Consider the following 14,243-nt stretch of genomic DNA (forward strand, 5'->3'; position numbering starts at 1 on the left):
AGCATCACTGTGGACATGATCATGGCATGTGCGGCTTGTGTGAGTTTTTGCCTAAAGACATCAGGAAACTGGAGCCATCGTCCTGGAGGGCAAACTGCCATAGAACAATACATTGCATTCAGCGTATGCAACCTGACTACACTTCAGTTATCCGCAAACATTGCACTCAGAAGGCATTCCTAACTTCATTTTTCACGGGGAAGGGAAGTCCTCAACAATGTATTTATTGTGAATTCTGTGTTTGAACGAGGCAGAGGAAAACTCCATAGAAACCATAGCGGCCTAGATTGAGATTGCAAAAGCTTTGGGAACAATTGGCATCACTATTTCAGAGGGCATAACTGTGGCAAGAACAATGCCAACAATACTAGCAAGAATAATAATAAAAAATAACAAAGCAGTACTAACCTTCACATTAGTGACAGCAACCTCTACGACAACACCTTCAGCTTTATGGGACACTCTTGTAATCCGGGGGCAACCAAGTTTGAAAACTTCTTCCAAATAGAACTGATTTGGTCCTTTTCTCCCTAACAATGGTGGCTCGATCTTGCCTAGAATCATATCATTGGTAGTGTATTGATAAGCATGATCAAAGGGAAGTGGCCGCCCATTGGTGCAGAATTAACTGGTAATGGAAATGAAATGCGCCCTTAATTCAAAATTATATTTACTGGAACAGCAGTGTCATCTAGCAATGTTTGGGATTTAGCAACACCAGAATTGATGGATTCCTTGGCTAACGATCCTGGCCATAGGCTAAAGGATTGACGAAAACTGAATCCCCAGACAAAGTGGACATCGTACAAACATTCATTTAAGATAATGCTTTAATGTGTGTGTGTTATTTCAGTGGTATGTGTTCTGTTACCCCGCAACTGTAATGTCAGAACCATTTCTTTGGCACCCTAGTCTAAAGAGCCTGTGGACAATTGATAGCATGTGGCATCCAAAAGATAATCCATAAATAAAATTGCTTTACATTGCTATGTTATGTTATGTTATGGTAACTTATAAAGCGCGTGGTCGCCCTGGGGCATCATGGCGCTGGAAAGAAAGGCTGCACAGGCGAGGAAACCGATGAAAGGCTAAAAATTAAAACAGATAGGTTTTGAGAGCTCTTCTAAAGCCAAGATGGTCATCAATGGCTTGCAGTGACGGAGGAAGGCTGTTCCACAGTTTGGGGGCGGCAATAGAAAATGCTCTGCCGCCAAGCCTCTCCCGATTGGCTCTAGGAATGGTCAGACGATTGGAGGTCATGGAGCGAAGGTCCCGACCTGGAATATATCTGCTAAATATGGATTGTAAGAATTCGGCGCCCAGGGCATGAATAGCCCGATGGACGATACACAGGGATTTAAGCTAAATTGCCCGACTATGGAGAATTCCATTAGATGGACATACCTAGTTCTATCGGTATGCCTCAATAGGGGGGGGGGGTGGTGTGTGTGTGTGTGTGTGTGTGTATATATATATATTTCTGAGGCTTGTGGAATCTGCTTAGATCACATGCTGTGCATAGGCCGACATCTAGTGGAAGCTGCGGAGTATTACAGTTTGTTTTTCGAAAGTCGAAAAAGGGCGTCGACACAGGGCGTGCCAGTAATACTATCCCTAGTGTGACGTCCACTGTACCCATGATCCCTCACGCGTCTAGGATCCCCAGATTGTTTTTTTCCGCCATTCTGGTCGGAAGCACTTCATCGGAGTTCCCTGGCTTTGCCATATTTACACTTAAAACTAATTCTAATTTGCCCCATTTTCTCACCCCTCGTCGACCAGCATCTCGACGCCGAACCGGGGAAGAGATCAACGTCGAAACCCGACGGATTGGGCCTTGAGGCTCCGCCTCGGCTCGGGCCTGGGCCGCTGGCCTCGGCCCTACAGTAGGGAGAGTGGGGGGTGGTACACTTCCACACTCGGTTAGAAACACCTTCTTACCTACACACACTTGCCCGCTGCCCACAGGCGCGTATGGAGGGTACGCCCTTTCAGTTTTGCCCCAAGTGTAATAAAAAATACCCTTGGGTAGATAAGCACGCTACGTGCAACCTTTGCCTGCCCAGAGACCACCCCGAGGCGGGTTGCAGGGCCTGTAGCAGGTTTAAGACAAAAACTCTTAAGGACCGCTCCACCAAGCGTTGGGCCCACCACGCCAAGCTAGCAGCTATGGAGGCGGAGGGTACCTTCAGCGACGGCAGCGACGCCGGACTTTCGGACGGCGAGGGCACCAAGGCGTCGAAAGACAGCCTAACGCACGTCCCCGGCCTCGGAAGGTCGTCCGTCCCGGCGACTATGGGGAAGTCCCCCGGCGACAAGAGCGTTACACATACACATACTAAACACAAAAAACCCACCCGAGATTCGACGTCGTCGAAACCTCGGAAAGAGGCACAAAAGGAGCGGTCGGAAAGGACGTCCTCTGGGCGGTCCCGGTCGAGGTCGCCGCACGACGTCAGGCAAGCCTCCACACTTGCACAGAGTGCCTCGCCCATTAACATCACGGAAGATCACTCGTCCGGAGACGAACACGACTTCCATCCCCAGCCCACACCCTAGGGAAAGGGTACATCTCTTGGGAGTGAGGAGGGCCCAGTTTCGAAGCCTAGTTCGAAACACAGGGATTCCACATCCGATCCTCGACGCCAGGCGTCGAAAGATAGGGGAAAGGGTAAACACACTTCCACCCACGGGGAAGGGGGTAAGCAACAAAGGAAACAACCCTTGCAATCCCCCACAACAATAGAACTGACTTCCCCGTCCAAGTCTTCTCAGGGACAGTCCTTAGAGAGTTCCAGCAGGGTCACCCCAAGCTCTAAACTCTGGTCATGCGAGGACATTGACAGAGTAATGTCAAGGATGTCCTCCTTAGCAAATTTCTTCGAAAGACACCCTGACCAACTACTAGCTTTAAACCCTCCGGAATCTTCTCCCTCAGGTTCAAGGGACCCTATCCCTTCAAATAAAAGGCCCCGGGTCGAAACACCAGTAAAGGCTTCAGAACCCTTCGAGGTCCAACCCTATTCTTGCCTTTTCCCTACAGGCCAAGGAGACTCTTCCCTTATAGAGGGCCAGGATTTTGAGACACCAGAAGATCTCGCAGTGTCAGACTATTACGGGGAGGACGAAGACGAGGATGAGCCAGAAAATAGCCCAGATATTTTCAGAATGGACTCACCAGTCGAAAGGGAAGCCCCAGTGTCTGATTCCCCAATAGATAATCAGCCCCTCCTAAATGAACTGCTCTCTCGGGCAGCTAACCACTTCCACATAGACACACAAGGTGTCCAAGAAGAGAGGGACTTCGCGGAGGAACTAATAGGGGAAAGGAAGACAGTAGCCCAGACCATTCCCATCCTGAAATCTATTCAACGCAGAATAGCACCATCCCTTGTCAACCCAAACTTGACAAGACCTGTAAACCCGAGAGTAGAGAAGCTGTTTAAAGCAGCCCAGTCGGACCCTCTATATATTAGAGGCCAACTTAAGCCAGACTCTCTAGTCGTAACTAACACCCGCAAGAGAGCTGGAACCCCATTATCTTCCTCAGAGGCTCCCCCCGACAAGGAAAGTAAAAAACTCTATGGTTTTGGTAGAAAAGTAGCTTCCACGGCAGCCTACCAAACCAGAATCGCGAATTCCACCACACTGTTGGCCAGCTACAACTGCCATCAGTGGGAAGAAGTGGCAGCACTAATAGATTCCGCTCCCGAACCCCTTAAAGGCCAGCTAGCTCGCATTTGTGCAGAGGGAAGAAACGTCTCAGGCTGCATTTTAAAAGCAACTTTAGACGCCGCAGACAATGCGGGTAGAATTATAGCAGAGGGGACTGTCATCAAAAGACATGCTTGGTTGAGGCAGTCGGGATTCAGAGCGGAAACACAAGCTGCACTCTTAGACAAACCAGTGGAAAGTGATCTCCTGTTTGGAAAGGCAGTCGAGGACGCACTAAAAAACGCTAAGGAGGAATTCGACACCCTCAAATCCCTTGGCCAGTTAACTACAAAACCACCTAACCAAAGAGGGAACGGCAATTTTCGTCACCCCCGCGGCCAAAATTCCAATAGAGGTAATAGCTATTCCCACACCCAGGGTACACAGTGGCACACCAACTCACAACAGTCTACCCAGGGGTATGGTAGGGCTAGTAGAAGAGGACGTGGTAGAGGCAGAGGCAGCCCCAGTAAAGGAGGCGGCACGCCTCCACCGAAGCAGTGACGCTCATTTCAGGGTCCCTTCCCATGCAACCCCAGTAGGGGGACGAATATCCAGCTTCACCCAGGCATGGGAAGGGATAACATCCGACAGATGGGTGCTGTCGACAGTATCCAAGGGGTACTGTATAGAATTACTGCAACGTCCCCGAAACCACCCTCCAAGACAAAAAGTCCACTCTTTGGAACATCAAAAGATCCTCCTCGAGGAAGTCTACAATCTGCTCCTAAAGGACGCGATAGAACTCGTCCCAGGACACCAGGTAAACAAGGGTATCTATTCAACTTACTTCCTTGTGCCAAAGAAAGATTTAACAATGCGCCCAGTATTGGACTTACGGCCTGCCAACAAGTATGTCAAGCCCCAAAAATTCCGTATGACCACGCTACAAGAGGTAATCCCACTCCTAAAAAAGGGGGATTACATGGCAACCTTGGATATGAAAGATGCCTATTTTCATATTTCCATGCTCCCGGCGCACAGAAAATACTTGCGCTTCAAGGTGGACAGTCGCCACTACCAATTCAAGGTACTGCCCTTCGGGATAGCTTCAGCACCAAGGGTATTCACCAAGGTACTGGCGGTGGCAGCTGCACACCTACGCAGGGAGGCAATCCCAGTGTACCCTTATCTAGACGACTGGCTCATAACGGGGGAAACCCCAGGAATCTGCAGATCAAACATTCAGAGGACTATCGACCTCCTCCACGAATTAGGCTTCTCTATCAACGAGAAGAAGTCAAGTCTGGTGCCAAGCACCTCAAAACAGTTTCTAGGAGCGATCCTAGATACTCAGAGAGAATTGACCTTCCCTTCGGAAGAAAGAATTCGGAATATACTTCTGCAAATTCCGCATTATCAGTCAGGTCAACAGATAACAGTACGCAAAGCTATGCGGTTACTGGGCATGATGGCGTCATGCATTTACCTGGTCCCCCACGCGCGTCTGCGCATGCGTCCCATGCAGGAATGGTTGGCGAAACAGTGGTCTCAGGCAAGTGGTCAGTGGGACGATCTAGTGGTCGTTTCGCCAACACTCGTACAAAGCCTACACTGGTGGACAAGAGAGAATCTCGCAAAGGGGAAACCCTTTTACGATCCCGAAGTACAGGCAGTGGTTACTACAGACGCATGCCTGACTGGTTGGGGAGCTCACCATCTCCACCACACAGCGCAGGGTCTCTGGTCTCACTCAGTAGCCAAGAACCACATCAATCTGCTAGAGCTTCTGGCAGTATTCCGAGCGCTGCAGGCATTCGAGCCCCATCTACTGAACTTGTCGGTGCAAATCAGGACGGACAGCACGACAGCCATGTTCTATCTGAACAAGCAAGGAGGGACTCGTTCGCCAAATCTGTCCAAGCTTGCCCAGAAAATATGGATATGGGCACTCAGACGGAACATCTTCCTGTCATCGCAACATGTTCCAGGGGAGCTCAATTCCCTAGCGGATGCTCTAAGCAGAGACCCCCTCCCAGAAGAACACGAATGGGTCCTTCACAGAAACGTAGTAGAAGATCTCTTCTCTCAGTGGGGTTTCCCCACTATAGACCTATTCGCCACAAGCGAAAACAAACAATGCCCAGGATTTGCATCCAGGTTCCCCCAAACGGACTCCCAGGGGAATGCCCTGTGGATGAACTGGTCAGGGAGGTTTGCGTACGCTTTTCCACCAACTCCTCTCATCAGGAAGGTGGTGTGCAAGATGAACAAGGAATCAATGACGCTCATCCTAGTTGCTCCCATGTGGGCGAGACAACCATGGTTTCCACACCTACGCAGGATGGCGGTGTGCGACCCCATCAGACTCCCAGCCTGGTACAACCTTCTGTCCCAGCAACAAGGTCAAACACTGCATCAGGAACCCAACTCTATGAACCTAGCAGCATGGCTCCTGAAGTCATAGAGTTTGGACATCTCAAATTACCACAGAGGTGTATGGACATTCTAAAAGAGTCCAGGAAACCAAATACAAGACACTGTTACTTTGACAAGTGGAAAAGATTCGTTATCTGGTGCCAGAATAAACAAATCAACCCGGTTGATTGCACTCCTTCCAATGTTGTAACATACATGCTCCACCTGCTGGATGCAGGGTTGGTCTTTAACTCTCTAAAAGTACACCTGGCAGCCCTCTCGGCTTACACCACATCCCATAACAGGGTCTCGTGGTGGAAAGTACCAGTGGTTAAAGCCTTCATGGAAGGAGTAAAGAGACTTCACCCTCCTATTTCGAACCCACCGCCAGGATGGGACCTCAACGTGGTGCTAGCTAAGCTCATGGGGCCCCCCTTCGAACCCATGCATAAAAGTAGTCTCAAACACCTGACTTATAAAACGGCCTTCTTAGTAGCCATTACCTCCATAAGAAGGGTCAGTGAAATTCAGGCTCTGTCAGTGCAAGATCCTTTCTTTACTATCCACAAGGACAAACTGGTTTTACGCACACACCCTAGGTTTTCACCTAAATTCATATCCAAGTTCCATGTAAACCAGTCCATCGAGCTTCCGGCTTTCTTCCAAAACCCACAAAGCTCAGCTGAGGTGAAACTACACACCCTAGATGTGCGTAGGGCGGTCTTATACTATGTAAATAAAACCAGACCGCTAAGGAAAACAGATCAACTGTTTGTCTCCGTAGCTACAGGCAGAGAGGGGGATCGCGTCTCTAAGGGCACTATCTCTAAGTGGATTATCAACTGTATACAGCTGTGTTACTCTCTTTCTGAAAAGACTCTGCCATTTACACCAAGGGCCCACTCTACTAGAGGCATTGGGGCCACTCTGGCTTTCATTGCAAATGTTCCCCTCGACACCATTTGCAAAGCAGCTACTTGGAGCTCTATTCACACTTTTACTCAGCATTACTGCATTGACACTCATTCCAAGACAGATACACAAGTGGGACAAGCGGTTCTAAGACACCTGTTTGCTCATGACCCTTCTCACATCCCACCTCCTTCTTCTGGTACTGCTCGCTAATCTATGCACAGCATGTGATCTAAGCAGATTCCACAAGCCTCAGAAGGGATACATTACTCACCGTAATCGTATTTCTGATGCTTGTATCTGCTTAGATTCACATGCGACCCACCCTTCCTCCCCTCCGAGAGAAGGCGCATGGTTGCTTGTAGTCTTACCTTTCTGTCTATCTGCTTGGTCTATCTGTACTCACGCTACTCCTCATGCTACCTCATGTCAGGAAAAACACAATCTGGGGATCCTAGACGCGTGAGGGATCATGGGTACAGTGGACGTCACACTAGGGATAGTATTACTGGCACGCCCTGTGTCGAGGCCCTTTTTCGACTTTCGAAAAACAAACTGTAATACTCCGCAGCTTCCACTAGATGTCGGCCTATGCACAGCATGTGAATCTAAGCAGATACAAGCATCAGAAATACGATTACGGTGAGTAATGTATCCTATATATATATATATATATATATATATATATATATATATATATATATATATATATATATATATATAAAGAAAGGGAAAGTGCTGACAACAACCTACAAAGGCTTTTGGGATAAAGGGTTCATTGTGTAAAGGGGGATAGAATGTCTCACCTAAAGACATCCTCTCCCCAAGTTCCCTCCACCCTGGTGATCCTCCCTTGCATATCCACCCCCAGGGTGAGGATCCAAAAGCGATGGGCTTACCCTGGCCACCTGAGAGGAGGACCCAGGGGGAAAAGAAGTGGACGTCCTCAGGTTCCTCACACATCTCTAAAGGATTTCCGTGGAGCCTACCTAATCCAGCAAAGGATAACAAGCTTTTTTCAAGGTCGTTAGCTTGATGATGCTCTGTAGCATGGTGTCAGACCCAAGAGCTGTTTTAAAATGACTGTTCTCAATCCAACCAAACAACGACAGGCTATGTATCATGTGAATCTGTGAAAGACACCACTCTACAGAATCCGTTTTTACTAGTAGTTAACCTATACTTTTCAGAGGTGTAAATGACTTTGCAAATGGACACCCACAAAACTTGCTACTTACCCTATGATCCCAAATGTGTCTAAGCTTGGCAGCTTGGATTCACAATCCATTTCACCTAGAATTAAATTTAGAGCAGGATGGTCCTTCGAGACTAATATTCCCGGTGCACGATCATCATCTAAAACAGCTGATCTTACCTATTCTGACTCTTCTTTTTTTCTTGGCTATTTGCGCTGGAAAAACAGTAAAAAGTGAATGTGCCTTAGGAATCCAAAGTTTGGTAAATTCACCTTCTGAATTTGGGCACCAAAAATCATATTGGTCAGAGGTGAAGGGAACACAGGGATCAGTGGTGGTGCTAGGCCTGGAAAAGATCTGGGGCTACTCCAACGTCGGGACACGTGGCTAGCTAGCCTTTTGGTTGTATCCTTTGTGCTTCTACCTTCCTAGCGAGACCTCTGACAAGGGTACACAAGGGAAAGTGGGTTGGGTGGTCACCTCTGAAGGCCAAAAAAACAGGCGAAGTGAATTCATTTTACAAGATGAAACCTAGTCCAGAAAACAGCTAGACTCTAATATATTTTAGACAAAAAGTGCAAAGGTTACTCATGAAACAATTATTTTGGAATAGTGCCTCGCCATAGGGCCCCTCTTGTATGTACAGGCATCAAGAGTCTGATTTCTGTTGCACCAAAGGACAGGCAGCGAGGGGAGGAGCATAGAGTAGGGGGATTGGCGATCAGTCCGGGCATAAGCGAAGGGGGAATGGTGAGAGGGGGCAGGTCAATTGAGCAGAAGGAAAGTAGGAGGAGAGGATGACTGAGGAGAGAACGTAGTGAAGGTGACGAGGGAGCAGGGACTGTGAAGCACGCTGCTGGCACATGGAAACCTGACGGTCATCAGCATCCATGGCTACACCAGCGCTTATTGCCCCGAATACCTGCGTCCCATTTGCTGCTAGGATTCCAACGTTCCACCTAGGTTACAAATACCAGGTAATTGCCGAATATTAAGCGTAAAGGAAGAGTTTCTGTAATTAAACACCTGGTGTGGCAGAGTGGTAAAACATGCAGCATTTGGAAATACTGAATGTTTTACAACTACTGCCAAACTTGTAAAAATGCTGCATAGGAAAAATGTGTTATCCCAGTTGACTGTGCGGAAATAAATGTTTATGTTAGTATGCACTGTCTAATTTGGACATTGATCTTTGCTATTTTGGTGTGATGTGTGGTGGTCATGAATTAATCATATGCACAATTTCACACGTGTCTCATTGCATATCAATCCCAGTGACCCTCATCCAGAAACGTTTCCCAGAATAATTATTTCCATTGTGCCTGTTTAAAAACTAATTTTTAAAATTATGTCTGTGACAAAGTACCCATGCAATTTACCTGTTTTTTGTGAATTATCATACATCTTGAAGATTCCTAGACAACATGTAATGTTGACAAGCATTGATACTTATGGCGATTTATTTTTATTTCGAGGGCAAGGGAAAATCCTCTACATTGTATTTGTACAGAATACTATTATTCTTATTCCTAACGTTTTATGTTTCTTGATTTTAGTGCCTTAATATCGAGAATGATAGCCTGACGGATGTGGACATTTTCCCAATTGAAGAAGCCAAGCCACCAGAGACTGGACAGAACTACCCCTTCTACAATCCAATGGTCTTGGTTGGGAAAGAAATTGACTCCAATCCTGTTTTTCAAAATGGGTACACAAATGTATTCAGTGACACTATGCCCATGGAAGGTCTGAATTATTTGAAAGGTGATTCCTTGAACCTTGGTGACGATATCTACCCTCCTTTCATTGAAGAAAAAGCGAGTGGGAGCATGCCCACGCCAAACAATACCGATTTGCTCACTGAGTTTTTAAATGAACCTGTTGACATTATCGAATTGTCACTGTGTAAAGCCTTTAGTGGAGAAAAGCCGGGGCAAGTGCCGGAATTTAGTGATTCTGATTCTGGCATTTCAGTGAATGCAAGTCCCAATGCACCATCTCCCGGACCTTCAATGGGGTCCTCTCTCTATGGGGAGGCGGCTTACAACTACAGCGACTCTGAAATGGAAGATCTGGACAGTGCCCCACCAAGTGTGGTGCAAAATCAGTCTGAAATGCACCCTTTGCAGATGCCGGAAGATTCTTCCTTTCCATCTTCCCCATCAGATGCATTTCGAAAGCAAGCCCTTGATGTACAGATAAAAATGTCTCCAAAAAAAGAAGTACCAGCTAGCCCTGGTCATAACAAATCTCCTTTTGCAAAGGACAAGTATTCGAGCCGCCTGGAAGCGCGTTTCACAAGAGACTCGCAAAGAGCAAAAGCTCTACAGATCCCGTTCCCAGTAGAACATATTATCAACCTTCCAGTTGATGACTTCAATTCAGTCATGTCGAAGCACCAGTTGAATGAGGCCCAGCTGGCGCTCATACGAGACATACGCAGACGAGGCAAAAATAAAGTGGCGGCTCAGAACTGTCGGAAACGGAAACTGGAAAACATTGTCGAGCTGGAGCAGGATTTGGATCATTTAAAAGATGAGAAAGATAAATTACTGGCTGAAAAAGTAGAGTACAGCAGGAATTTTCAGCTTCTGAAGAAGCAACTCAGTGAACTCTATTTAGAGGTCTTCAGTCAACTTCGCGATGAGGACGGCCACCCTTATTCTCCGGCTGAGTACTCCTTGCAGCAAACGAGAGATGGTGATGTGTTCCTTGTCCCCAAAAATAAGAAAACCGAAAACAAGAGAGACTAGTTATTTTTCCCTTTGGTGCTTTTGGGGTGATTGACAGTTGAATAGGCAAGAGGATTGCCAGTGAAATAGTTGGATAGAGCGAATGAATGTGCTTACTGTTTTGTTTTTTCTGACCAAGTGCTTTGTAGTGCTCTACAAACAAATCTTACTTGCTGTGAATTGCAGAATTAAGGCATTTAGTAGATTCTATGCAACGCGTTATCTAGGCAAGACTAACCTGTACAAGAAATAGCCAAGTAAAGTTATTAATGCATTCTTATATTGTGGCATGTATGTATGCACACTCTGTAATCTTTTATATTCGTGCAAAAACAGTACCTAAAGGACCATTTTGGCTAGTTTAAGTAAAAGTGTAAATAGCTCAATGCATCGTATTTATATACAGTTCCTATCTTTTCTTATATTCATAGATTTATAAAAAAAGGTTTGATTTTTAGACTGCTTTAGCATAATTTCTTCAAAGATAGATAATGTTTCATTTTATATATGTAAGCTGAAAAAAGATCTTAATTTTAGTACAGACATTGGTGAAAATAAAGCAGAAAAGCCATGTTTATCTCATTTATTTTGAAGAGGTTACACTATATATACTCAGCATGCATACACGATGATATATACGTGTTATTATTCATGAAGTATATTGCTGCAGATCCCAGGTGGCCTCATGACACATTTAATGTCATATTACAATGCGGTTCTGAGCTCAAGACACCGAAACAAAAGTGCATGTTTAATATCATCCAGGAAAAGATGGTGTAGGAACGAGCATTCCTGCCTTTCACAGCTTAGTTATGTTATATGACATTTGTGTAGCGCCAAAACTCTATGGGTGTACGAAGTAGTGGAGTACTGCAGATGTAGGCGTGTGGGTGGCCGTGCCCTGGGAGGGATACGACTATCTTCCATTGAGATGGAGTGCAATACGTACCAGTGAGACATTGCTGATATGTAGTTGCGATCAGTAAATGCAGATCATATCATGTGGGTCGAGTTGGAAGCCGCATGCTCAGTACTGTCTTGTTTTCTCCTCGCGTGACTCATTGATGCCCCCACCTTACCTGTCTGGGGGTAATACTTCATCCAAGAGGTGGACTTGGTCAGTCAAGATGCAGATGGGAAGAGCCAGGTCTTGAGTGACTTCTGGGAGGGGAGGTGATCCTCAATGCGGCGGATGCGCTCCAAAAACTCTATTAGTCATTTTTGGGGCATACTGCCCACAGCCAACCAGCCAGTGAGCAGGAGTGATTTTTATTGACCCTGTTGGCAGATTTCGTAAAAGCAGACCATAGAAAAGTAATTTGATGGGTTATTATGAGTTTTGGTAAATTGTTGAGATGATACTTTGAGCATGTTTTAGAGACCTTTAAGGTGGAAGGCTTGCCAGAGTTTAACATTTTTATTTATAAAACAGGAAAAAGGCAACCAAATGGTAATCTCAAGGCACCAAACAGGAGATGCGTTTTGAATAGTTGCTTCAAGATAGCGTAGAAAGGAGCCTGATCCAACAGGAAGTGCAAGGGTGTGGCAGAAGTGAGGGACTGGGCAAGGTTTATTGTACAACACAGGCTGCAAACTGAATAGCCCATAGATACTCGGGGGAATTTGGGTTTCAGTGCTCATTAATGGTGCAAGACTCTCGGTACCGGAGCCTGGAGGCACCTATAGTAATAACCTTTCACCTCCCCACCATTGTGCATCAAGCTGCTCAGAAAGGAGAGAAGAGGGTGTTCAGACCCTTCTCCTTGATGACGAGATTATCAACATGATTTGTTTACTTGAGCCCTATATGTTGGTGATTTTGTTGCCAATAAAATCAAAGAATAGACATTTAGCATAGTGCAGGCTGTTAGTTGTGGAGGGATGGATGCATAAGGGTCAGATTCCACTGCATTGCAGCACAAAGTAACTTTGGCGGTTTTAAAAGAGAAAGAAATACTCACAAATAGAAGGGAAATGCGGTTATAGGCAAAAAAACAATTGGAGGAAGGTTTAAGTGTGAAGTAAAAGATTCAGTACACAGTGATTAACCCAGGTAGCGGCATGGCAGAAGACCAGTGTTTGTGTTTCAATACAAATGCTGAATATGTAAAACTATGGGCCTCATTCTGAGTTTGGTGGAGTGGCAAAAAAAGTGGTGGTAATGGAAAATGACCACAACTTTTACAGCTCTGCCAAATTCGAGTTTGACTTTGAGGTGGAGGACTTACCTCCCGCATCAGGCTGGCGGTAAATCCGCCACTTTACAGCTGAAAAATAGCCAACATGGGGTGGGGGAGATTACCAATGGTGGTAATTTTGCCAAAATCCTGATGGCGTTCTATGCACGCCAGAAAATGAGGATTTACACCGCCTCCCACTTGTAATCCCACAGTAAATCCGCAGAACCAAGTAACAGTAATTCTTTTGGCGGTAGTTCGGCAGAATGGAAGGCCTATATCTGAGTTAAGTTGTGCGTACACAAAGGAGGGGATGTTTGTAATCATATTGAAGAGATTCTCCCAGAGCCTATTTTGCAGCCGCCTTCTTCACCAGAGAAATGCTTAGGTTTTTTCCTACTTGCCGATAATTCTGTACTGCAGGCTACGTAATTAGATGTTCAAAAAGCAGCGTGTCTCATTACAAGTTTGGTGGTATCTCTGTGGTAAATACGCGGAGATACCACCAAATGGATTTACTGTTACTACCAGTTGGTCCTGCATAATTACCACCGGATTACAAGTGGTGGTAGGTGGTGTTAGTCCCCATTTATTGGAGTCTATAGGAATCCAGGGGGATTTTGGCAGAATTACCACCACCAGTAATTCCGCCAGTGGTAATTCCACTGATGTGGCAATTTGTTGGCGTTAAAGCAGAGGAATTACTGCCAGCATTCAGCTGGAGGTTTTCCCTGCACCTTACCTCCATACCCATAGTTCGTGGTTTGGTAATGCAGTGGTAAAACTGTTACCTCTGCATAACCACTGTTTTTGGCCACACCGCCAAATGAGGCTGAGTGTAATGAAAACTCTCATCCTAATTCCTTGTATTATGAACAAAACACCCTTTTGAAATCCTGCAGTGTTCTTGGTGTGAGAGAGCAAAGGGGACACTTTTGCATATAATTGGTCCAACGGGGAATCGCTAGGCTTTGTAGGGAGTGTAGAGGCAGTGATGAGGGAGGGGAGTGCTAGGGTGGTAGGCAGAGGGTGACCTAAAAAAGGTTATGCTTTAAAATATGTGTGAAATGTAGCTGGGGAGGTACAATGAAGCACTGGTAGGGATTACATGTATGATAGCAAAAGGAAACATACTATTGAAACGGGCAAATACT

At 46.0% G+C, this 14,243-nt stretch overlaps 1 protein-coding gene across 2 annotated transcripts in view; it reads left to right on the top strand.

Moving 5' to 3' along the window:
• Positions 1-11,483, top strand: part of NFE2L2 (NFE2 like bZIP transcription factor 2) — a 330,898-nt gene extending 319,415 nt beyond the window's left edge. The window contains exon 5 of one of the 2 annotated variants that reach the window (XM_069616115.1): positions 9,737-11,483. In XM_069616115.1, the coding sequence (XP_069472216.1) occupies positions 9,737-10,933 (1,197 nt within the window). In that variant the 3' untranslated portion in view covers positions 10,934-11,483. The remainder of the gene's footprint in view (positions 1-9,736) is intronic. The other variant, XM_069616116.1, reaches the window with a different exon arrangement.
• Positions 11,484-14,243: the final 2,760 nt, after the last annotated feature.

This window comes from Ambystoma mexicanum, chromosome 9 (assembly GCF_040938575.1).
Source record: "Ambystoma mexicanum isolate Mex_15411 chromosome 9, UKY_AmexF1_1, whole genome shotgun sequence".
Classification (NCBI taxonomy): Eukaryota; Metazoa; Chordata; class Amphibia; order Caudata; family Ambystomatidae; genus Ambystoma; species Ambystoma mexicanum.